At 48.2% G+C, this 24,835-nt stretch overlaps 1 protein-coding gene across 1 annotated transcript in view; it reads right to left on the bottom strand.

The window, feature by feature from the left end:
* Positions 1-781: 781 nt before the first annotated feature.
* LOC141047221 (oocyte zinc finger protein XlCOF29-like) overlaps positions 782-24,835 on the bottom strand; it is a 39,054-nt gene continuing 15,000 nt past the window's right edge. Inside the window, exons 2-3 of the mRNA XM_073542171.1 lie at positions 1,136-1,282; positions 782-1,006 (exon numbers count right to left, since the gene is read on the bottom strand). Coding sequence (XP_073398272.1) covers positions 782-1,006; positions 1,136-1,282 — 372 coding nt within the window. The remainder of the gene's footprint in view (positions 1,007-1,135; positions 1,283-24,835) is intronic.

Consider the following 24,835-nt stretch of genomic DNA (forward strand, 5'->3'; position numbering starts at 1 on the left):
TTGAACAGTTTTGGGTGGAGGAAAATGTTGTGGTCTAGAGGCAAAATGGTGATCATGGTAATACGGCCAGACTACACCACCGATAAAGCAGCCACAGCCGGTGACTGAGAAGAATCTGTGACGTCTCTGCATTCAGTGGTTACTACTCACCTGGGTAGTTATATGTGGGAATCTCCTCTTTACACCATTCATCACCCCTCACATATGTCTCTGTAGTATTAATATGGGTCAGATCTTCACCCTGAAACAAATATTGTAAAAGTCACAGACAGATGGAGAAGTCCCATCTATGATCAGCTCTAATCCTGCCATCTCCACCGTTCTCATTACATAAGTATAAAACATATAATACTGGTGGATAAAACAAGACTGAGCACAAGACCTTCACAGCCGTCTACACATCATAGGGGAGATCTCCTGACACCTTCTCTCCATCTACCTGATGATCCTGAGGAGCACTGGGATCTTCTTGGTTACAGTCCTGTGGAAGAAGAGGACGGGGACATCTCTCTGGTGTTGTCCTCTTACTGGATAGATCTGGAGGAAACACATACAGGGACTGAATTCATTCTCTACATACAGATAATTATAGGCCGTGTGTATTTAGTCCTGTCTATTACCTGGAGATGTGAGGGGCTGGGGAACCTCCATTATGACATCCTTGTACTGATCTCTGTGTCCTTCTAAATACTCCCACTCCTCCATGGAGAAATAGACAGCAACATCCTGACACCTTATAGGAACCTGACACATACAATGATACCGTCATCCCCCGATCCCTTCATAGTGTTACTGTATAATGTCCCAGCATTCCCAGCAGTGTCACCTCTCCAGTCAGCAGCTCAATCATCTTGTAGGTGAGTTCTAGAATCTTCTGGTCATTGATGTCCTCATGGATCAGGGGGTGAGGTGGAGGCCCCGTGATTGGGCTCAGGGGTCTTCCACATCTCTCAGACACAGGGTCCTGACAGCGATCACTAGAGGTCTTCTTCACCACTGTGTAATCCTGGTTATGGAGAAACACATTAATAACTCTCACTCCAGACATTTCCAGAGTCCTCACCTCTCCAGTTCTGTCCATCTGTTATTCCCATAGATAAGAATGATGTAATGTGACGTCATCAGAATCTCTCACCTCTCCAGTGAGACGGAAGAGGATCTCTAGGGTGAGGTGTAATATCCTCTCTGCCATCTTGTCTCTGTCCATATCCATCCTTGATGGGTAAATCAGGAAAATTCTCTTTTGTAGATCTTCACTGAGAGGATCCGATATTGTAGAGACCTGAATGAGAAGAAGATGATCCGATGTAACATCATAAGAATCCTGTGTAATAATACAATTACTGGAGATAATAATGGAAACATATGAGGAGATTTATTATCTTACAGGGTTTAGTTTTCTTCCCTGACATCTACTAATAAAACCTATATATTTAGGCCACAGACAACAAGCAGTTTCCTCCTCGGAGTCGGCAGCTGAACACGTTCCTCATAGACTCATCTTCCATAACGCTAATTCTCGTCTCATTACCGACACTGGAATCGGCATTAGCAATACTGCAGGAGATATTCATTACATGCGACATGAGAAATAACTCCTTCATGATGAGGACGACATCTTCATCTTCTACTGCGGCTCTAGAGACAGATTTGGCCAGAGTCGGTCACTGCCTCCATCCCCACCGGCCGTCTATATGAAGGTTTCCCGTCTTCCCCGCACTGGAATCTTCTCTCACGTTAAATCTCAGCTCTGAGTCACACACAGAAGTTTGAGGCTTTTAGAACAGATTTTTTGTTTCCACAAACACAACGGACAGAAATGATCTGATCCCAAAGTCTCCATGTACAGTGATTTATGGGGATTATTTCTGGCCTTAGGCTTTCCTATATTACAAGATGGATGTGAAGACTTTTCTGCCCAATGATGATATAACTATTCTAGGAGTGACGCCTTTATAACCAGATAATAGTATGTTTGCAGCTTGCAGAGCACAGCGGCTCCTTCTTCAGGCAGCTGCAACAATCAGACTCCGTCAGACTCGGGGACGGAGCGACATTTTACTGGGAACATTTCATTCCTCCGCTCAATGTTACACAATTCTGTGACCCCCTGAGGGTTAATAATCCTCCCTGCCCCCTAGATGAGCCCCCAGAGGTGGAGGGGGAAACATGGGGCCACTTGTGGGGTCTCTGCTGTTCTGGTGTCAGAGCTCTTCACACGTCACACGGCGTCCGCCGTCTATCCCAGCCACAATGGCGCCCCTTCCCTCCCGAGCCTGTGGGGTATCGGCACTCAGGAGACACGGCGCACTGTGCGGCCTCAGTGCTCCTGTCACCTTTAGGACAATGACACATTGGGGGGAAAGTCACATTTCTGTGAGGAAAACAGTAAAATTGTCATTTCTTCCTTCCACATTGCTGAAATTCCTGTCACACTGTCCGAATTCAGAGATTGTCCTGTCAGAAAGGAGAAGACAGGGAGCGAAATGGTTAATAGGACTCACAGGAGGAACCGGCCCAGAAAGCAGAAGGTCCAGGAGCGTCCGACACATATATGACTGCTCTGTGCACAGGACCTGTGATGAGGTGACAAGAGGGGAGGAGTCAGGGGTCACATGATCAGGGGCCTCAGTGTGTGCAGGACTCTGCTGTGCTGGTTGTCATGGTGCTGGATGAGGGGAAGTTTCTGTGTGGGGTCAGGAGGGGTTTACAGGGTGGATGTAGCAGAGCCGTGTGTGTGCGAGGTGTACGGAGCGGAGCCGTGTGTGTACGAGGTGTATGGAGCAGGGTCATGTGTGTATGTGGTGTATGGAGCGGAGCCGTGTGTGTACGAGGTGTAAGGAGCGGAGCCGTGTGTGTACGAGGTGTACGGAGCGGAGCCGTGTGTGTACGAGGTGTACGGAGCGGAGTCCTGTGTGTACGAGGTGTGCGGAGCGGAGCCGCGTGTGTACGAGGTGTACGGAGCGGAGCCGTGTGTGTACGAGGTGTACGGAGCGGAGCCGTGTGTGTACGAGGTGTACGGAGCGGAGCCGTGAATGTACGAGGTGTGTGGAGCCGTGTGTGTACGAGGTGTACTGAGCCGTGTGTACGAGGTGTACGGAGCCGTGTGTGTACCAGGTGTACGGAGCGGAGCCGTGTGTGTACGAGGTGTACGGAGCAGAGCCGTGTGTGTACGAGGTGTACGGAGCGGAGCCCTGTGTGTACGAGGTGTACGGAGCGGAGCCGTGTGAGTACAATAGGGTGACCGGATCTCATATGGGGGGAAAAATGTCATGTGACCGCTCTTCTGCAGAGGAGAGGGGGAGGGGAGATCACTCACCCAATCCTGGCTGAGCGCGCTCTCCTTGAAAGCTCCCTGCTGCAGAGAAGTCATCATCTCCAGCAGCAGCCTGGACGCGGGGGACTCTGCCTCTGCCTGTGAGCTGAGCTCCCTGTCTGCACTTGATTGCTTCTGACTGAGAGGAGCCTGACAGCTGAGGAGCGTGCTGCTCCAGGACCAGTGGACACTGCACACGGCATGGGGATTGATGAGTATCTATGTTAATCACTATTTGAAGTGTCTAATCTGTTGCTTTGGATATATACATACAACTTACTGCTATTGGGGTGTAATATTCATTACATGATGCTCTCCTTACGTGTTACATAGTTTTCAGGCACTTTGCAGCGGTCACTGATGCGCTATATGGCGATGCTTTGTCTTGGCCTGGGAATTTACTGCACTTTGGGACTGAGAGAAAACCAGGAAAAGCGCAAACTAGAGATCGCACTGCTGGCTGCAGGCATTGAGCTGTGCAGAGAAAGCGGCGCATCCTCCCTGGCAGGCAGAGGGAGGGTTAAACCAGTGTATCACCTTATCTCGCTGTTTGTGCTGTAATTATTAACCTACCCGTTACCAGGCTGACCGCGAGTCCTAGAGGATTAGGGGATGTGCACACGTTGTGGATTACTCTGCGGATTTGGCCAAATCCACAGGTAAATCCGCAGGTTAAATAACCGGCGTTTTACCTGCGGATTTTGTGCGGATTTAGTGCGGATTTCCCCTGCGTTTTTACACCTGCGGATTCCTATAATGGAGCAGGTGACAAAACGCTGCGGATTCCGCACAAAGAATTGACATATTGCAGATTAAATCCGCAGAAAATCCGCACCGTGTGCACTGTGTTCTTCATTTCTCATAGACAGTACTGTACAATGCAGCAGAAACTGCTGATCCGCAGGACCAAATCCACTGCAGATCCGCAGCAGAATCCGCAACGTGTGCACTAGAGTGACCGGATCTCTAATGGGGGGAAAAAAATGTCGGAATCTTGTTCGTCTGGACCCCACAAAATGATTCCCCTTTCCAGATATTGAGAGAGCCAAAATTTCAGCTCGATCAAACGACGTTAACCCGTGCCGCTCGTCGCTCAAAGTTTGAAAAAATCCAAATTGAGGTATTTTAAGATTTTGGTATTTTGCATAGTCTGTTAGACTATAAAGAATGTGACAACAACATTGCAGAAATAGCCCTGACCAAATTTTCGAACCATTTGTGGTATTTGCAGAGTTGGTGGGATTATCGTTTTTTGATCCCACCATTACAGACAATGAAAAGTTGTTAATGGCTAATAAATTGCTCAGTAGCACAGATGAACCATCAGAGCACGCTAACCTACATGAGTTGATAATTTTACATAGTTATCTAATCTATTCTAGAGCTTTTGTTAAAGTAGTTTTTGAAACGTCAGAATATAATGCTCGGCATTTGCTTACAACTTGCAGGACATATTGCTTTTGTTCTTCATCTTTTGTCAGAAGGTCGTTAAAGTCGGTTACTTCCTACCTCTTTTAATTTTTCTTTCCTAACTTTTGGATTTACAACCCTAGCGTGCCCATATTTTGTCCCCTAGAAAGAAATAGCGCCATTTGTGCCCCTTTGACAGTCACAGTTACCTGAGTTCCCTATAACAATAAGTGCCCACTTTACATTTAATAATGTCATGAGTCTCCCCCCTGTACAGCTTCCCTATACACTGTATGATGCTCCCCTATACACAGTATGATGCCCCCCTATACACTGTATGATGCTCCCCTATACACTGTATGATGCTCCCCTATACACTGTATGATGCTCCCCTATACACAGTATGATGCTCCCTATACACTGTATGATGCTCCCCTATACACTGTATGATGCTCCCCTATACACAGTATGATGCTCCCCTATACACTGTATGATGCTCCCCTATACACTGTATGATGCTCCCCTATACACTGTATGATGCTCCCCTATACACAGTATGATGCTCCCCTATACACTGTATGATGCTCCCCTATACAAAGTATGATGCTCCCCTATACACAGTATGATGCTCCCCTATACACTGTATGATGCTACCCTATACACTGTATGATGCTCCCCTATACACAGTATGATGCTCCCCTATACACTGTATGATGCTCCCCTATACACAGTATGATGCTCCCCTATACACTGTATGATGTTCCCCTATACACAGTATGATGCTCCCCTATACACAGTATGATGCTTCCCTATACACTGTATGATGCTCCCCTATACACAGTATGATGCTCCCCTATACACTGTATGATGCTACCCTATACACTGTATGATGCTCCCCTATACACAGTATGATGCTCCCCTATACACTGTATGATGCTCCCCTATACACAGTATGATGCTCCCCTATACACTGTATGATGTTCCCCTATACACAGTATGATGCTCCCCTATACACTGTATGATGCTCCCCTATACACTGTATGATGCTCCCCTATACACTGTATGATGCTCCCCTATACACTGTATGATGCTCCCATATAAACAGTATGATGCTCCCCTATACACTGTATGATGCTCCCCTATACACTGTATGATGCTCCCCTATACACTGTATGATGCTCCCCTATACACAGTATGATGCTCTCCTATACACAGTATGATGCTCCCCTATACACAGTATGATGCTCCCCTATACATAGTATGATGCTCCCCTATACACAGTATGATGCTCCCCTATACACTGTATGATGCTCCCCTATACACTGTATGATGCTCCCCTATACACAGTATGATGCTCCCCTATACACTGTATGATGCTCCCCTATAAACTGTATGATGCTCCCCTATACACAGTATGATGCTCCCCTATACACAGTATGATGCTCCCCTATACACAGTATGATGCTCCCCTATACACAGTATGATGCTCCCCTATACACAGTATGATGCTCCCCTATACACTGTATGATGCTCCCCTATACACTGTATGATGCTCCCCTATACACTGTATGATGCTCCCCTATACACAGTATGATGCTCCACTAAACACTGAATGATGCTCCCATATACACAGTATGATGCTCCCCTATACACAGTATGATGCTCCCCTATACACTGTATGATGCTCCCCTATACACAGTATGATGCTCCCCTATACACAGTATGATGCTCCCCTATACACTGTATGATGCTCCCATATACACAGTATGATGCTCCCCTATACACTGTATGATGCTCCCCTATACACAGTATGATGCTCCCCTATACACAGTATGATGCTCCCCTATACACTGTATGATGCTCCCCTATACACAGTATGATGCTCCCCTATACACTGTATGATGCTCCCCTATACACAGTATGATGCTCCCCTATACACAGTATGATGCTTCCCTATACACTGTATGATGCTCCCCTATACACAGTATGATGCTCCCTATACACTGTATGAAGCACCCCTATACACTGCATGATGCTCCCCTATACACTGTATGATGCTCCCCTATACACAGTATGATGCTTCCTTATACACAGTATGATGCTCCCATATACACAGTATGATGCTCCCCTATACACAATATGATGCTCCCCTATACACTGTATGATGCTCCCCTATACACAGTATGATGCTTCCCTATACACAGTATGATGCTCCCATATACACAGTATGATGCTCCCCTATACACAATATGATGCTCCCCTATACACTGTATGATGCTCCCCTATACACAGTATGATGCTCCCCTATACACAGTATGATGCTCCCCTATACACTGTATGATGCTCCCCTATACACTGTATGATGCTCCCCTATACACTGTATGATGCTCCCCTATACACAGTATGATGCTCCCCTATACACAGTATGATGCTCCCTATACACTGTATGATGCTCCCCTATACACTGTATGATGCTCCCCTATACACTGTATGATGCTCCCCTATACACAGTGTGATGCTCCCCTATACACTGTATGATGCTCCCCTATACACTGTATGATGCTCCCCTATACACTGTATGATGCTCCCCTATACACAGTATGATGCTCCCCTATACACTGTATGATGCTCCCCTATACAAAGTATGATGCTCCCCTATACACAGTATGATGCTTCCCTATACACTGTATGATGCTCCCCTATACACTGTATGATGCTCCCCTATACACTGTATGATGCTCCCCTATACACAGTATGATGCTCCCCTATACACTGTATGATGCTCCCCTATACACTGTATGATGCTCCCCTATACACTGTATGATGCTCCCCTATACACTGTATGATGCTCCCCTATACACAGTATGATGCTCCCCTATACACTGTATGATGCTCCCCTATACACAGTATGATGCTCCCCTATACACTGTATGATGCTCCCATATAAACAGTATGATGCTCCCCTATACACTGTATGATGCTCCCCTATACACTGTATGATGCTCCCCTATACACAGTATGATGCTCTCCTATACACAGTATGATGCTCCCCTATACACAGTATGATGCTCCCCTATACACAGTATGATGCTCCCCTATACACTGTATGATGCTCCACTATACACTGTATGATGCTCCCCTATACACAGTATGATGCTCCCCTATACACTGTATGATGCTCCCCTATACAAAGTATGATGCTCCCCTATACACAGTATGATGCTCCCCTATACACTGTATGATGCTCCCCTATACACTGTATGATGCTCCCCTATACACTGTATGATGCTCCCCTATACACAGTATGATGCTCCCCTATACACTGTATGATGCTCCCCTATACAAAGTATGATGCTCCCCTATACACAGTATGATGCTCCCCTATACACTGTATGATGCTCCCCTATACACTGTATGATGCTCCCCTATACACAGTATGATGCTCCCCTATACACTGTATGATGCTCCCATATAAACAGTATGATGCTCCCCTATACACTGATGCTCCCCTATACACTGTATGATGCTCCCCTATACACAGTATGATGCTCTCCTATACACAGTATGATGCTCCCCTATACACAGTATGATGCTCCCCTATACACAGTATGATGCTCCCCTATACACTGTATGATGCTCCCCTATACACTGTATGATGCTCCCCTATACACTGTATGATGCTCCCCTATACACAGTATGATGCTCCCCTATACACTGTATGACGCTCCCCTATACACAGTATGATGCTCCCCTATACACTGTATGATGCTCCCCTATACACTGTATGATGCTCCCCTATACACAGTATGATGCTCCCCTATACACTGTATGATGCTCCCCTATACACAGTATGATGCTCCCCTATACACAGTATGATGCTCCCCTATACACAGTATGATGCTCCCCTATACACTGTATGATGCTCCCCTATACACTGTATGATGCTCCCATATAAACAGTATGATGCTCCCCTATACACTGTATGATGCTCCCCTATACACTGTATGATGCTCCCCTATACACAGTATGATGCTCCCCTATACACAGTATGATGCTCCCCTATACACAGTATGATGCTCCCCTATACACTGTATGATGCTCCCCTATACACTGTATGATGCTCCCCTATACACAGTATGATGCTCCCCTATACACTGTATGATGCTCCCCTATACACAGTATGATGCTCCCCTATACACAGTATGATGCTCCCCTATACACTGTATGATGCTCCCCTATACACTGTATGATGCTCCCCTATACACTGTATGATGCTCCCCTATACACAGTATGATGCTCCCCTATACACAGTATGATGCTCCACTAAACACTGTATGATGCTCCCCTATACACAGTATGATGCTCCCCTATACACAGTATGATGCTCCCCTATACACAGTATGATGCTCCCCTATACACAGTATGATGCTCCCCTATACACTGTATGATGCTCCCCTATACACAGTATGATGCTCCCCTATACACTGTATGATGCTCCCATATACACAGTATGATGCTCCCCTATACACTGTATGATGCTCCCCTATACACAGTATGATGCTCCCCTATGCACAGTATGATGCTCCCCTATACACTGTATGATGCTCCCCTATACACAGTATGATGCTCCCCTATACACTGTATGATGCTCCCCTATACACAGTATGATGCTCCCCTATACACTGTATGATGCTCCCCTATACTCTGTATGATGCTCCCCTATACACAGTATGATGCTCCTCTATACACTGTATGATGCTTCCCTATACACAGTATGATGCTCCCCTATACACTGTATGATGCTCCCCTATACACTGTATGATGCTCCCACATACACAGTATGATGCTCCCCTATACACTGTATGATGCTCCCCTATACACAGTATGATGCTCCCCTATACACTGTATGATGCTCCCCTATACACTGTATGATGCTCCCCTATACACTGTATGATGCTCCCCTATACACTGTATGATGCTCCCCTATACACAGTATGATGCTCCCCTATACACAGTATGATGCTCCCCTATACACAGTATGATGCTCCCCTATACACTGTATGATGCTCCCCTATACACTGTATGATGCTCCCCTATACACTATATGATGCTCCCATATACACTGTATGATGCTCCCCTATACACAGTATGATGCTCCCCTATACACTGTATGATGCTCCCCTATACACTGTATGATGCTCCCATATACACAGTATGATGCACCCCTATACACTGTATGATGCTCCCCTATACACAGTATGATGCTCCCCTATACACAGGATGATGCTCCCCTATACACAGTATGATGCTCCCCTATACACTGTATGATGCTCCCCTATACACAGTATGATGCTCTCCTATACACAGTATGATGCTCCCCTATACACAGTATGATGCTCCCCTATACACAGTATGATGCTCCCCTATACACTGTATGATGCTCCCCTATACACTGTATGATGCTCCCATATAAACAGTATGATGCTCCCCTATACACTGTATGATGCTCCCCTATACACTGTATGATGCTCCCCTATACACAGTATGATGCTCTCCTATACACTGTATGATGCTCCCCTATACACAGTATGATGCTCCCCTATACACAGTATGATGCTCCCCTATACACTGTATGATGCTCCCCTATACACTGTATGATGCTCCCCTATACACAGTATGATGCTCCCCTATACACTGTATGATGCTCCCCTATACACAGTATGATGCTCCCCTATACACTGTATGATGCTCCCCTATACACTGTATGATGCTCTCCTATACACAGTATGATGCTCCCCTATACACTGTATGATGCTCCCCTATACACTGTATGATGCTCCCCTATACACTGTATGATGCTCCCCTATACACAGTATGATGCTCCCCTATACACAGTATGATGCTCCCCTATACACTGTATGATGCTCCCCTATACACAGTATGATGCTCCCCTATACACTGTATGATGCTCCCCTATACACAGTATGATGCTCCCCTATACACTGTATGATGCTCCCCTATACACTGTATGATGCTCCCCTATACACTGTATGATGCTCCCCTATACACTGTATGATGCTCCCATATACACAGTATGATGCTCCCCTATACACAGTATGATGCTCCCCTATACACAGTATGATGCTCCCCTATACACTGTATGACGCTCCCCTATACTCAGTATGATGCTCCCCTATACACTGTATGATGCTCCCCTATACACTGTATGATGCTCCCCTATACACAGTATGATGCTCCCCTATACACTGTATGATGCTCCCCTATACACAGTATGATGCTCCCCTATACACAGTATGATGCTCCCCTATACACTGTATGATGCTCCCCTATACACAGTATGATGCTCCCCTATACACTGTATGATGCTCCCCTATACACTGTATGATGCTCCCCTATACACAGTATGATGCTCCCCTATACACTGTATGATGCTCCCCTATACACAGTATGATGCTCCCCTATACACAGTATGATGCTCCCCTATACACTGTATGATGCTCCCCTATACACTGTATGATGCTCCCATATAAACAGTATGATGCTCCCCTATACACTGTATGATGCTCCCCTATACACAGTATGATGCTCCCCTATACACTGTATGATGCTCCCCTATACACAGTATGATGCTCCCCTATACACAGTATGATGCTCCCCTATACACAGTATGATGCTCCCCTATACACAGTATGATGATCCCCTATACACTGTATGATGCTCCCCTATACACTGTATGATGCTCCCCTATACACAGTATGATGCTCCCCTATACACTGTATGATGCTCCCCTATACACAGTATGATGCTCCCCTATACACAGTATGATGCTCCCCTATACACTGTATGATGCTCCCCTATACACTGTATGATGCTCCCCTATACACTGTATGATGCTCCCCTATACACAGTATGATGCTCCCCTATACACAGTATGATGCTCCACTAAACACTGTATGATGCTCCCCTATACACAGTATGATGCTCCCCTATACACAGTATGATGCTCCCCTATACACAGTATGATGCTCCCCTATACACAGTATGATGCTCCCCTATACACTGTATGATGCTCCCCTATACACAGTATGATGCTCCCCTATACACTGTATGATGCTCCCATATACACAGTATGATGCTCCCCTATACACTGTATGATGCTCCCCTATACACAGTATGATGCTCCCCTATACACTGTATGATGCTCCCCTATACACAGTATGATGCTCCCCTATACACTGTATGATGCTCCCCTATACACAGTATGATGCTCCCCTATACACTGTATGATGCTCCCCTATACTCTGTATGATGCTCCCCTATACACAGTATGATGCTCCTCTATACACTGTATGATGCTTCCCTATACACAGTATGATGCTCCCCTATACACTGTATGATGCTCCCCTATACACTGTATGATGCTCCCACATACACAGTATGATGCTCCCCTATACACTGTATGATGCTCCCATATACACAGTATGATGCTCCCCTATACACTGTATGATGCTCCCCTATACACTGTATGATGCTCCCCTATACACTGTAAGATGCTCCCCTATACACTGTATGATGCTCCCCTATACACAGTATGATGCTCCCCTATACACTGTATGATGCTCCCCTATACACTGTATGATGCTCCCCTATACACAGTATGATGCTCCCCTATACACTGTATGATGCTCCCATATAAACAGTATGATGCTCCCCTATACACTGATGCTCCCCTATACACTGTATGATGCTCCCCTATACACAGTATGATGCTCTCCTATACACAGTATGATGCTCCCCTATACACAGTATGATGCTCCCCTATACACAGTATGATGCTCCCCTATACACTGTATGATGCTCCCCTATACACTGTATGATGCTCCCCTATACACTGTATGATGCTCCCCTATACACAGTATGATGCTCCCCTATACACTGTATGACGCTCCCCTATACACAGTATGATGCTCCCCTATACACTGTATGATGCTCCCCTATACACTGTATGATGCTCCCCTATACACAGTATGATGCTCCCCTATACACTGTATGATGCTCCCCTATACACAGTATGATGCTCCCCTATACACAGTATGATGCTCCCCTATACACAGTATGATGCTCCCCTATACACTGTATGATGCTCCCCTATACACTGTATGATGCTCCCATATAAACAGTATGATGCTCCCCTATACACTGTATGATGCTCCCCTATACACTGTATGATGCTCCCCTATACACAGTATGATGCTCCCCTATACACAGTATGATGCTCCCCTATACACAGTATGATGCTCCCCTATACACTGTATGATGCTCCCCTATACACTGTATGATGCTCCCCTATACACAGTATGATGCTCCCCTATACACTGTATGATGCTCCCCTATACACAGTATGATGCTCCCCTATACACAGTATGATGCTCCCCTATACACTGTATGATGCTCCCCTATACACTGTATGATGCTCCCCTATACACTGTATGATGCTCCCCTATACACAGTATGATGCTCCCCTATACACAGTATGATGCTCCACTAAACACTGTATGATGCTCCCCTATACACAGTATGATGCTCCCCTATACACAGTATGATGCTCCCCTATACACAGTATGATGCTCCCCTATACACAGTATGATGCTCCCCTATACACTGTATGATGCTCCCCTATACACAGTATGATGCTCCCCTATACACTGTATGATGCTCCCATATACACAGTATGATGCTCCCCTATACACTGTATGATGCTCCCCTATACACAGTATGATGCTCCCCTATGCACAGTATGATGCTCCCCTATACACTGTATGATGCTCCCCTATACACAGTATGATGCTCCCCTATACACTGTATGATGCTCCCCTATACACAGTATGATGCTCCCCTATACACTGTATGATGCTCCCCTATACTCTGTATGATGCTCCCCTATACACAGTATGATGCTCCTCTATACACTGTATGATGCTTCCCTATACACAGTATGATGCTCCCCTATACACTGTATGATGCTCCCCTATACACTGTATGATGCTCCCACATACACAGTATGATGCTCCCCTATACACTGTATGATGCTCCCCTATACACAGTATGATGCTCCCCTATACACTGTATGATGCTCCCCTATACACTGTATGATGCTCCCCTATACACTGTATGATGCTCCCCTATACACTGTATGATGCTCCCCTATACACAGTATGATGCTCCCCTATACACAGTATGATGCTCCCCTATACACAGTATGATGCTCCCCTATACACTGTATGATGCTCCCCTATACACTGTATGATGCTCCCCTATACACTATATGATGCTCCCATATACACTGTATGATGCTCCCCTATACACAGTATGATGCTCCCCTATACACTGTATGATGCTCCCCTATACACTGTATGATGCTCCCATATACACAGTATGATGCACCCCTATACACTGTATGATGCTCCCCTATACACAGTATGATGCTCCCCTATACACAGGATGATGCTCCCCTAAACACAGTATGATGCTCCCCTATACACTGTATGATGCTCCCCTATACACAGTATGATGCTCTCCTATACACAGTATGATGCTCCCCTATACACAGTATGATGCTCCCCTATACACAGTATGATGCTCCCCTATACACTGTATGATGCTCCCCTATACACTGTATGATGCTCCCATATAAACAGTATGATGCTCCCCTATACACTGTATGATGCTCCCCTATACACTGTATGATGCTCCCCTATACACAGTATGATGCTCTCCTATACACTGTATGATGCTCCCCTATACACAGTATGATGCTCCCCTATACACAGTATGATGCTCCCCTATACACTGTATGATGCTCCCCTATACACTGTATGATGCTCCCCTATACACAGTATGATGCTCCCCTATACACAGTATGATGCTCCCCTATACACTGTATGATGCTCCCCTATACACTGTATGATGCTCCCCTATACACAGTATGATGCTCCCCTATACACTGTATGATGCTCCCCTATACACTGTATGATGCTCCCCTATACACTGTATGATGCTCCCCTATACACAGTATGATGCTCCCCTATACACAGTATGATGCTCCCCTATACACTGTATGATGCTCCCCTATACACTGTATGATGCTCCCCTATACACAGTATGATGCTCCCCTATACACTGTATGATGCTCCCCTATACACAGTATGATGCTCCCCTATACACTGTATGATGCTACCCTATACACTGTATGATGCTCCCCTATACACTGTATGATGCTCCCCTATACACTGTATGATGCTCCCATATACACAGTATGATGCTCCCCTATACACAGTATGATGCTCCCCTATACACAGTATGATGCTCCCCTATACACTGTATGACGCTCCCCTATACTCAGTATGATGCTCCCCTATACACTGTATGATGCTCCCCTATACACTGTATGATGCTCCCCTATACACAGTATGATGCTCCCCTATACACTGTATGATGCTCCCCTATACACAGTATGATGCTCCCCTATACACAGTATGATGCTCCCCTATACACTGTATGATGCTCCCCTATACACTGTATGATGCTCCCCTATACACTGTATGATGCTCCCCTATACACAGTATGATGCTCCCCTATACACTGTATGATGCTCCCCTATACACAGTATGATGCTCCCCTATACACAGTATGATGCTCCCCTATACACTGTATGATGCTCCCCTATACACTGTATGATGCTCCCATATAAACAGTATGATGCTCCCCTATACACTGTATGATGCTCCCCTATACACAGTATGATGCTCCCCTATACACAGTATGATGCTCCCCTATACACAGTATGATGATCCCCTATACACTGTATGATGCTCCCCTATACACTGTATGATGCTCCCCTATACACAGTATGATGCTCCCCTATACACTGTATGATGCTCCCCTATACACAGTATGATGCTCCCCTATACACAGTATGATGCTCCCCTATACACTGTATGATGCTCCCCTATACACTGTATGATGCTCCCCTATACACTGTATGATGCTCCCCTATACACAGTATGATGCTCCCCTATACACAGTATGATGCTCCACTAAACACTGTATGATGCTCCCCTATACACAGTATGATGCTCCCCTATACACAGTATGATGCTCCCCTATACACAGTATGATGCTCCCCTATACACAGTATGATGCTCCCCTATACACTGTATGATGCTCCCCTATACACAGTATGATGCTCCCCTATACACTGTATGATGCTCCCATATACACAGTATGATGCTCCCCTATACACTGTATGATGCTCCCCTATACACAGTATGATGCTCCCCTATACACAGTATGATGCTCCCCTATACACTGTATGATGCTCCCCTATACACAGTATGATTCTCCCCTATACACTGTATGATGCTCCCCTATACACAGTATGATGCTCCCCTATACACTGTATGATGCTCCCCTATACTCTGTATGATGCTCCCCTATACACAGTATGATGCTCCTCTATACACTGTATGATGCTTCCCTATACACAGTATGATGCTCCCCTATACACTGTATGATGCTCCCCTATACACTGTATGATGCTCCCACATACACAGTATGATGCTCCCCTATACACTGTATGATGCTCCCCTATACACAGTATGATGCTCCCCTATACACTGTATGATGCTCCCCTATACACTGTATGATGCTCCCCTATACACTGTATGATGCTCCCCTATGCACTGTATGATGCTCCCCTATACACAGTATGATGCTCCCCTATACACTGTATGATGCTCCCCTATACACTGTATGATGCTCCCCTATACACTATATGATGCTCCCATATACACTGTATGATGCTCCCCTATACACAGTATGATGCTCCCCTATACACTGTATGATGCTCCCCTATACACTGTATGATGCTCCCTGTGATGTACAATGTCTGTGAGGTATGGGGTTTTGTCTACAAAATATGATGTTTTCTGTTGTAACTTTCCAGAAAAATCCAGCCCTCTATGCCAATGCAGGCTGTCAGCTCATGCAGCACCTTCCCCCCTCCTCTTTTCGCCCATGGCTCACTCACACACTGACCAGTGCCCCCCTGCCTGGGCTAGCTCTGAAACCTTAAACCAACTTCCTCTCGAAGAGCAGGGGGAAGGGATCCCTTTGTTCGGAAAAACACAGGCTGTATGCCGGTATATGGGAAACATAAAAGTCATATTACGAAAACCATACCCAGTAGAGATATGAAAATCATATTTTTGTAACCTGAGCGGTCCCAGCTTCGATGCCGTGTCTCTTTCGAAGTTCCACCCTGCCCAGAACATGAGATATGATTTGCGCCCAAATGGACGGTCATATCGCATAGATGTTTGATGTTTTCTTGATGGGCTCATTACGCTGGGAAACATGATACCACTGATGAGTCCATACCAGCTTCTCCCATAAAGTTATAGCTAATCTAAGTTTTGTAGCCAAAACATAACTTGGATAAGAGAGGTGGGATCAACCCAGAATGCACCTCTCCGTGATGTCACATAGGAAAGTCTATAAGGCATTTCCTGGGCAAACCAGCTGAGAACAGCTGCAGAGTCGGTGCTGACAAGAACTCCAGATGAATGGAGACGTGTGGCTCCTCCCCCCTTAAAGCCGCATGGTCTGCCTAAGGAACAATATGGAACTGTGAGTGTAATCTCTTTGTTTTCTCCACTTTTATTTTATACCTGTACTGTACATATTTTATGTCTCAATTTTATAGCAACTTTTATCTGTAATCACTGTACTCTTTCGGAAAATAAATGAAATTATTTAGATCTGTCTCCATGCTCTAAGAATCGAACTATACGCCTTTGATAGATAATCGCTACTAATTCAAGGGGTTTGCCACGGACCCTCTTAATTTAACACTGTGAATTAAGTAACCGTGACTGGTGGCAGCGCGTTGTGTACGGCTATTACGGCTTGCTGGCAGTCTAGAAGGGTCTTATATTGCTGAGTAAGGGGCTTCAGCCACAGCATTGATAATTCCCTTACTGCAGAAGCCTAATTGCCGGTTCACAACAGGCAGCCCGTCCGGCGACTAATTATCCTAGGTGCAGTTCCCTGACTGACCTGAGGGTAAGGGGGGCGCCGGAGAGCTGCGAGTTCCAAAGTGGAACTGGGAAAGTGGGATATACACAAATCCCCGCAGAACTTGGAAGATTGATAGCAGTGGTGGGGCATCCAAATTAAACTCCCCCTGCGGCAAATTGTAGAGCGAGATTAGCTTGCTGGATATTTTTGTCACATGGTGCCAGTGGTGGGATAACTAAGATAAGCCCCACTGCGCCTGTGATAGCCGTGTGCCGGCATTGTGTCACGTCCCTCCGTCCGCTGATACACCGGTGTCAGTGGTGGGATCGTGACATAGTGGTGACACAGGGTCCGCTGTCCGTCGCGTTTTGGTGGCAGCGGGACCCCCGTTAGTGTCGCCCGTAAGTAGACGAACGGCGGTGGGCTGTTCGTCACATATTGGTGGCAGAGCGGTGGGATAATCCTAGAGCATTAGTGATTTGGTTTGAGCAATCATTCCTCTCACTAAAGACCTGCACGGTTCCTGCGGGAATCCTGCATCATAGGTTTTGGAGAACAGACTCAGTGGTTACTAGTCCTGAGACATTAGTGTGTACTTGCAAGTATCCCCCTCCCGTTTCTTCGTTTTTCTTTTTCTATCTTTTATTTGGCAACCATGGCGGCGATGACAGTGGAGTGGTATCAGAAGCAGAAAAAGGACACCCTTGCTGGGTTATGCACGTACCGAGGCATAGACGCCGCAGGAGGAACCAAAGATCAAATGATCGCGTCTCTAGTGCAGCTGGACAACGGCCAGAATCCAGCGAGCGCAGAAGTTGGCCCAAGTTGCCATGGGGCTGCAGCAGAGGCTCCACTCCTGAGCGCTGGCCCCACATTCAACCAGAACGGGGTGGACCCCTATCTGCAAATGGCCTTGGACGAACTCCCCGCCGAAGACAGGGATGGGCGGGTGAGGCTGATCCAGCAATATCGGCAGGAGGCCCAAGCCGAACGTGAGCGCCAAGCTGAGGCTGAGAGGGTCGAGCGTCAAGCCCAGGCTGAGAGAGCTGAGCGCCATGCAGAAGCTCAGAGGGCCCATGAGCTGGAGATGCTCCAGCGGGGGTGGAATGCCCCCACAGCCCGAAGCCGTGAGCCCAGCAGCGTCCAGACTCCTAAACCCCGGCCAGAGCATTTTCCCGTGATGGAAAAGGATGGGGACTTGGACACGTTCCTGCGAGCCTTTGAGAAAGCCTGCAGACAGTACCAGCTGCCTAGAGACCAATGGGCAAGGTACTTGACCCCAGGGCTAAAAGGCAAAGCCCTGGAGGCATTTGCTTCTCTTCCGCCAGAAGCCGATGACGACTATGACGCCATAAAGCAGGCGCTGATCGCCAAATACCGGCTGACACCTGAGGTATACCGAAAGAAGTTCCGACACCTCCAACGTGGCCCACACGATAGCTACAGTGATGTGGTGCAAGGACTCAGGACCCACTTTGACCAGTGGATCCATGGACTGTCCGTTGAAACCTTTGAGCAGCTACGGGACCTGATGATCAAAGACCAGTTCCTGCATCTCTGCCCAGCTGAGGTCCGACAGTTCATCCTGGACCGCGAACCAACGAACGCGGACAAAGCGGCGCAGATCGCCGACAACCACGAGGCCAACCGGAAGCCCGAGACGCGGAGGCCAGTCACCACCAGCTGGAAAGGGGGTAAGCCAGCAACCAACCCCAATGCCCCAGCTGGCCGTCCCTCCGGAGGCCCTGTCCCTGTTGCCAACAACAGGCCGGCTACTGACAGTCGCCTGTGTCACCACTGCCAGCGGCCTGGTCACTTCTTTTACGCCTGTCCGAACAGGCCGAAGAACCCCCCAGCCAAGGCCCCCGGGCCCAACGCCTCTGTTCTTTTGGTGGGAGGTGTGGTTGGGAGGGCTGACGACAACGTTCAACCTGTTCAGGTGGGGGCCCGTCTTGCTACAGGCCTCAAGGACACCGGGGCTGAACGAACCCTCATCCGTCCTGGACTGGCGGCCCCTGAAGAGTTTGTTGAGGGGAAAACCCTGACTGTCACCGGGATTGGAGGCACCCGTTGTCCCTTGCCAGTGGCACGAGTTTTTCTTGATTGGGGTGCCGGGAGCGGGTTGAGGGAGGTGGGAGTGTCTGAAAATTTGCCCACTGATGTTTTATTGGGGACTGACTTGGGGAGGATGGTTGCATACTATGTCCCTGACACCCTTCCCCAAACTGATAATAAGGGTAACGTTAACCCTGATGATGTTGATGATGGGAAACTGAATGTGTTACCTGCTAATGCCTTGATGAGTAATGATGCAACTAACAACCATTCTTTCCCAAGGTATGATGCTGATGTGATTGTACCAAAGCAAACTGATAACCATTCTTTTCCTAGGAATGATGATGTTGATGTATCTGTGCCGACTGAACCCGTTAACCCTTTCTTTGAAACGGTAGATGTGTCCACAGGTACCGAGGTGCTCAGCCCCGTCACTCTGCGGAGTGAGACGGCTGAGGAACCCCTGGCAGGAGCAAGCAACGGTGCTCAAGAGAATGGGGAGGTGCATGGGGACCATGAGGAAGGTAATGCCATGCAGCTGACCAGTGCCACCGAGGAAGGTAACTGGCCCATAAGTAGCACTGCTCCTAAAGTGTTGGGGGTGGATGGGGAGGTAGAGCCCAGGGCAGCACCAGCTGGTGGGTCTGCAGAAATCCCCAGGGAGACAGCATACATAGCAGCTGTCACACGCAGTCAGAGTGCCCAGATCGCAGGTAACGCACTGTCTTCTGGACCCTCTGCTGCTACAGGAGAGACTGAACCAGAGGTGAACCCAGAGCCGGTTCCAGAGGGTCCCAGTAAAGAGGGGACCCTGACGTCCCTTCTGGCAGCCTCCAGCATGGAGTTCCAGGCTGCTCTGCACTCAGATGCCAGCCTGGAGAAATTGAGAGGTCTCGCCGAGACGCCCACCTCCAAGTCTGATAAGGAGAGGGTGTTCTGGGAACGAGGAAGGTTGTACCGGGAGACGGTACCCGGAGATCCTAAAAAGGAGTGGTTGAGGGAAAGACAGCTGGTCGTCCCCTATCAGTTCAGAACCGAGTTGTTGCGGATTGCCCATGAGATTCCACTCGCTGGACACTTGGGGATCAGCAAAACAAAGGCACGGCTGTCTCAACACTTCTATTGGCCCAAGATGGGGACAGATGTAACACACTACTGCCGCTCCTGTGCCACCTGTCAAAAAGTGGGTAAGGCGGGGCCTGCACTTAAGGCTCCCCTTATTCCTTTGCCGGTGATAGAGGAGCCTTTCCAGAGAATCGCGGTGGACATTGTAGGACCGCTGTCCGTCCCCAGCAGCTCCGGAAAGCGATACATTCTCACCGTGGTAGACTACGCTACCCGGTACCCAGAGGCAGTAGCTCTGTCTTCAACCAGGGCAGATAAGGTGGCTGACGCACTGGTGACCATCTTTTCGAGAGTAGGATTTCCCAGGGAGATGCTTACCGATCAAGGGCCCCAATTCATGTCTCGCCTAATGGAGGCTCTCTGTGAGAAAATGCAGGTGACGCAGCTGGTATCGAGTCCGTATCACCCACAGACTAACGGTTTGTGTGAACGTTTCAACGGTACCCTCAAACAGATGCTCCGCATACTGGTTGAGACCCAAGGGCGCGACTGGGAGCGGTACCTCCCACACCTGCTGTTCGCTTACAGAGAAGTTCCGCAGGCTTCGACCGGGTTCTCCCCCTTCGAGCTCCTGTATGGCAGGCGAGTCCGGGGACCCCTTGGGTTGATAAGAGAATCCTGGGAAGATGAGCCAAACCCCACAGAAGTGTCCATCGTGGATTATGTCATGCGCTTCCGTGACAAGATGCAGACCTTGACGCAGTTGGTGCATGACAACATGACGCAGGCTCAGGCTGACCAGAAGCACTGGTACGACCAGAACGCCCGGGAGCGGACCTACCAGGTGGGTCAAAAGGTGTGGGCGCTGGTCCCTGTACCAACGGATAAGCTTCAGGCAGCCTGGGAAGGCCCATACGTCGTCCACCAACAGCTCAACCCGGTCACCTACGTGGTCACGCTTGACCATGCTCGGGGTAGGCGCAAGGCCTTTCACGTCAACATGCTGAAGGCGCACTACGAACGTGAAGCTTGCGTCCTACCGGTCTGCAATCTGCCAGAGGATGGGGAGGAAGATTCCCTCCTGGACATGCTGGCCCAGGCCAAGGCCAATGGGTCCATTGAGGACATGGAGATAAGTGGTTCGCTCACCGTGTCCCAGCGGTTGCAGTTGATGGCCACCCTGGAACTCTTCCGGCCCGTGTTCACCAACCGTCCTGGGAGGACGGAGTTAGCGGTTCATGAGGTGGACACCGGGAATCATGCCCCATTACGGCGAACACCTTATCGGATCTCTGAAACGGTGCAACAAGTCATGCGCCGAGAGGTCGATGAGATGTTAAGGCTGGGAGTGATTCGACGGTCAAAAGGTGCGTGGGCTTCACCTGTAGTCCTCGTTCCTAAAAAGGATCGAACCACCCGGTTCTGCGTGGACTACAGGGGGCTCAACGCCATCACAACCTCTGATGCCCACCCGATGCCGCGCATCGAGGATCTGCTCGAGCGGTTGACAAACGCCAACTACATATCCATCATGGATTTGAGTCGGGGATACTGGCAGATTCCCCTGAGCCCTGAGGCGCAGGAGAAATCCGCCTTTATCACCCCCTTTGGACTGTACGAGTCCACGGTCATGCCCTTCGGCATGAAGAATGCCCCTGCCACTTTCCAGCGGATGGTCAACCACCTGCTTCGGGGACTGGAGGAGTACGCCGTGGCATACTTAGACGATATTGCCGTCTTCAGTTCCACCTGGGAGGAACACCTTCAGCACCTCCAGGAGGTGCTCAAGCGTCTTCACCAGGCAGGCCTGACCATCAAGCCGGGGAAGTGCCAGATAGGCATGCACAAGGTCCACTACCTGGGGCACCGGGTAGGCGGGGGTTCCATGAGTCCGGAGCCAGAAAAAGTGGACGCAATCGTGTCCTGGCCCACCCCCAGGACCAAGAAACAGGTGAAGTCCTTCTTGGGCACTGCAGGGTACTATAGGCGGTTCGTACAGGACTATAGCGCCCTTGCCAAACCCTTGACTGACCTCACCAAGCAGAGGCTACCCCAAACAGTCAACTGGACAGATGACTGTGAGGCGGCTTTCCAAGCTTTGAAAGCAGCCCTGTGCAACTCTCCAGTGTTGAGAGCAGTCGACAGCAGTCGCCCGTTTCTGGTACAGACCAACGCCAGCGAGTTTGGCCTCGGTGCTGTGCTTAGCCAGGTCGACTCGGGGGACCAAGAGCACCCCGTGTTGTACCTGAGCCGGAAACTTTTGCCGAGGGAAGTGGCATACTCGACCATCGAGAAGGAGTGTCTGGCCATGGTGTGGGCACTGCAACGTTTGCAGCCCTACCTGTACGGGCGCGCCTTCACGGTGGTAACCGACCACAACCCTCTGAGCTGGTTGCACACAGTGTCCGGAACCAATGGAAGATTGCTCCGCTGGAGCCTTGCCCTTCAACAGTACGATTTTACTGTAAAACACAGGAAGGGCAGCGAAAACGGCAATGCCGATGGGTTGTCCCGCCGGGGCGAACCCGCTGAGGTGCGCATGGCCGATTACCGAGAGGTAATGCCTCCTTAGCGCCCTCTTAAGGGGGGAGGTGTGATGTACAATGTCTGTGAGGTATGGGGTTTTGTCTACAAAATATGATGTTTTCTGTTGTAACTTTCCAGAAAAATCCAGCCCTCTATGCCAATGCAGGCTGTCAGCTCATGCAGCACCTTCCCCCCTCCTCTTTTCGCCCATGGCTCACTCACACACTGACCAGTGCCCCCCTGCCTGGGCTAGCTCTGAAACCTTAAACCAACTTCCTCTCGAAGAGCAGGGGGAAGGGATCCCTTTGTTCGGAAAAACACAGGCTGTATGCCGGTATATGGGAAACATAAAAGTCATATTACGAAAACCATACCCAGTAGAGATATGAAAATCATATTTTTGTAACCTGAGCGGTCCCAGCTTCGATGCCGTGTCTCTTTCGAAGTTCCACCCTGCCCAGAACATGAGATATGATTTGCGCCCAAATGGACGGTCATATCGCATAGATGTTTGATGTTTTCTTGATGGGCTCATTACGCTGGGAAACATGATACCACTGATGAGTCCATACCAGCTTCTCCCATAAAGTTATAGCTAATCTAAGTTTTGTAGCCAAAACATAACTTGGATAAGAGAGGTGGGATCAACCCAGAATGCACCTCTCCGTGATGTCACATAGGAAAGTCTATAAGGCATTTCCTGGGCAAACCAGCTGAGAACAGCTGCAGAGTCGGTGCTGACAAGAACTCCAGATGAATGGAGACGTGTGGCTCCTCCCCCCTTAAAGCCGCATGGTCTGCCTAAGGAACAATATGGAACTGTGAGTGTAATCTCTTTGTTTTCTCCACTTTTATTTTATACCTGTACTGTACATATTTTATGTCTCAATTTTATAGCAACTTTTATCTGTAATCACTGTCCTCTTTCGGAAAATAAATGAAATTATTTAGATCTGTCTCCATGCTCTAAGAATCGAACTATACGCCTTTGATAGATAATCGCTACTAATTCAAGGGGTTTGCCACGGACCCTCTTAATTTAACACTGTGAATTAAGTAACCGTGACTGGTGGCAGCGCGTTGTGTACGGCTATTACGGCTTGCTGGCAGTCTAGAAGGGTCTTATATTGCTGAGTAAGGGGCTTCAGCCACAGCATTGATAATTCCCTTACTGCAGAAGCCTAATTGCCGGTTCACAACAGGCAGCCCGTCCGGCGACTAATTATCCTAGGTGCAGTTCCCTGACTGACCTGAGGGTAAGGGGGGCGCCGGAGAGCTGCGAGTTCCAAAGTGGAACTGGGAAAGTGGGATATACACAAATCCCCGCAGAACTTGGAAGATTGATAGCAGTGGTGGGGCATCCAA

The sequence above is a fragment of the Dendrobates tinctorius genome, unplaced genomic scaffold (assembly GCF_039654945.1).
Source record: "Dendrobates tinctorius isolate UK_male_01 unplaced genomic scaffold, ASM3965494v1 ptg000126l, whole genome shotgun sequence".
Lineage (NCBI taxonomy): Eukaryota > Metazoa > Chordata > Amphibia > Anura > Dendrobatidae > Dendrobates > Dendrobates tinctorius.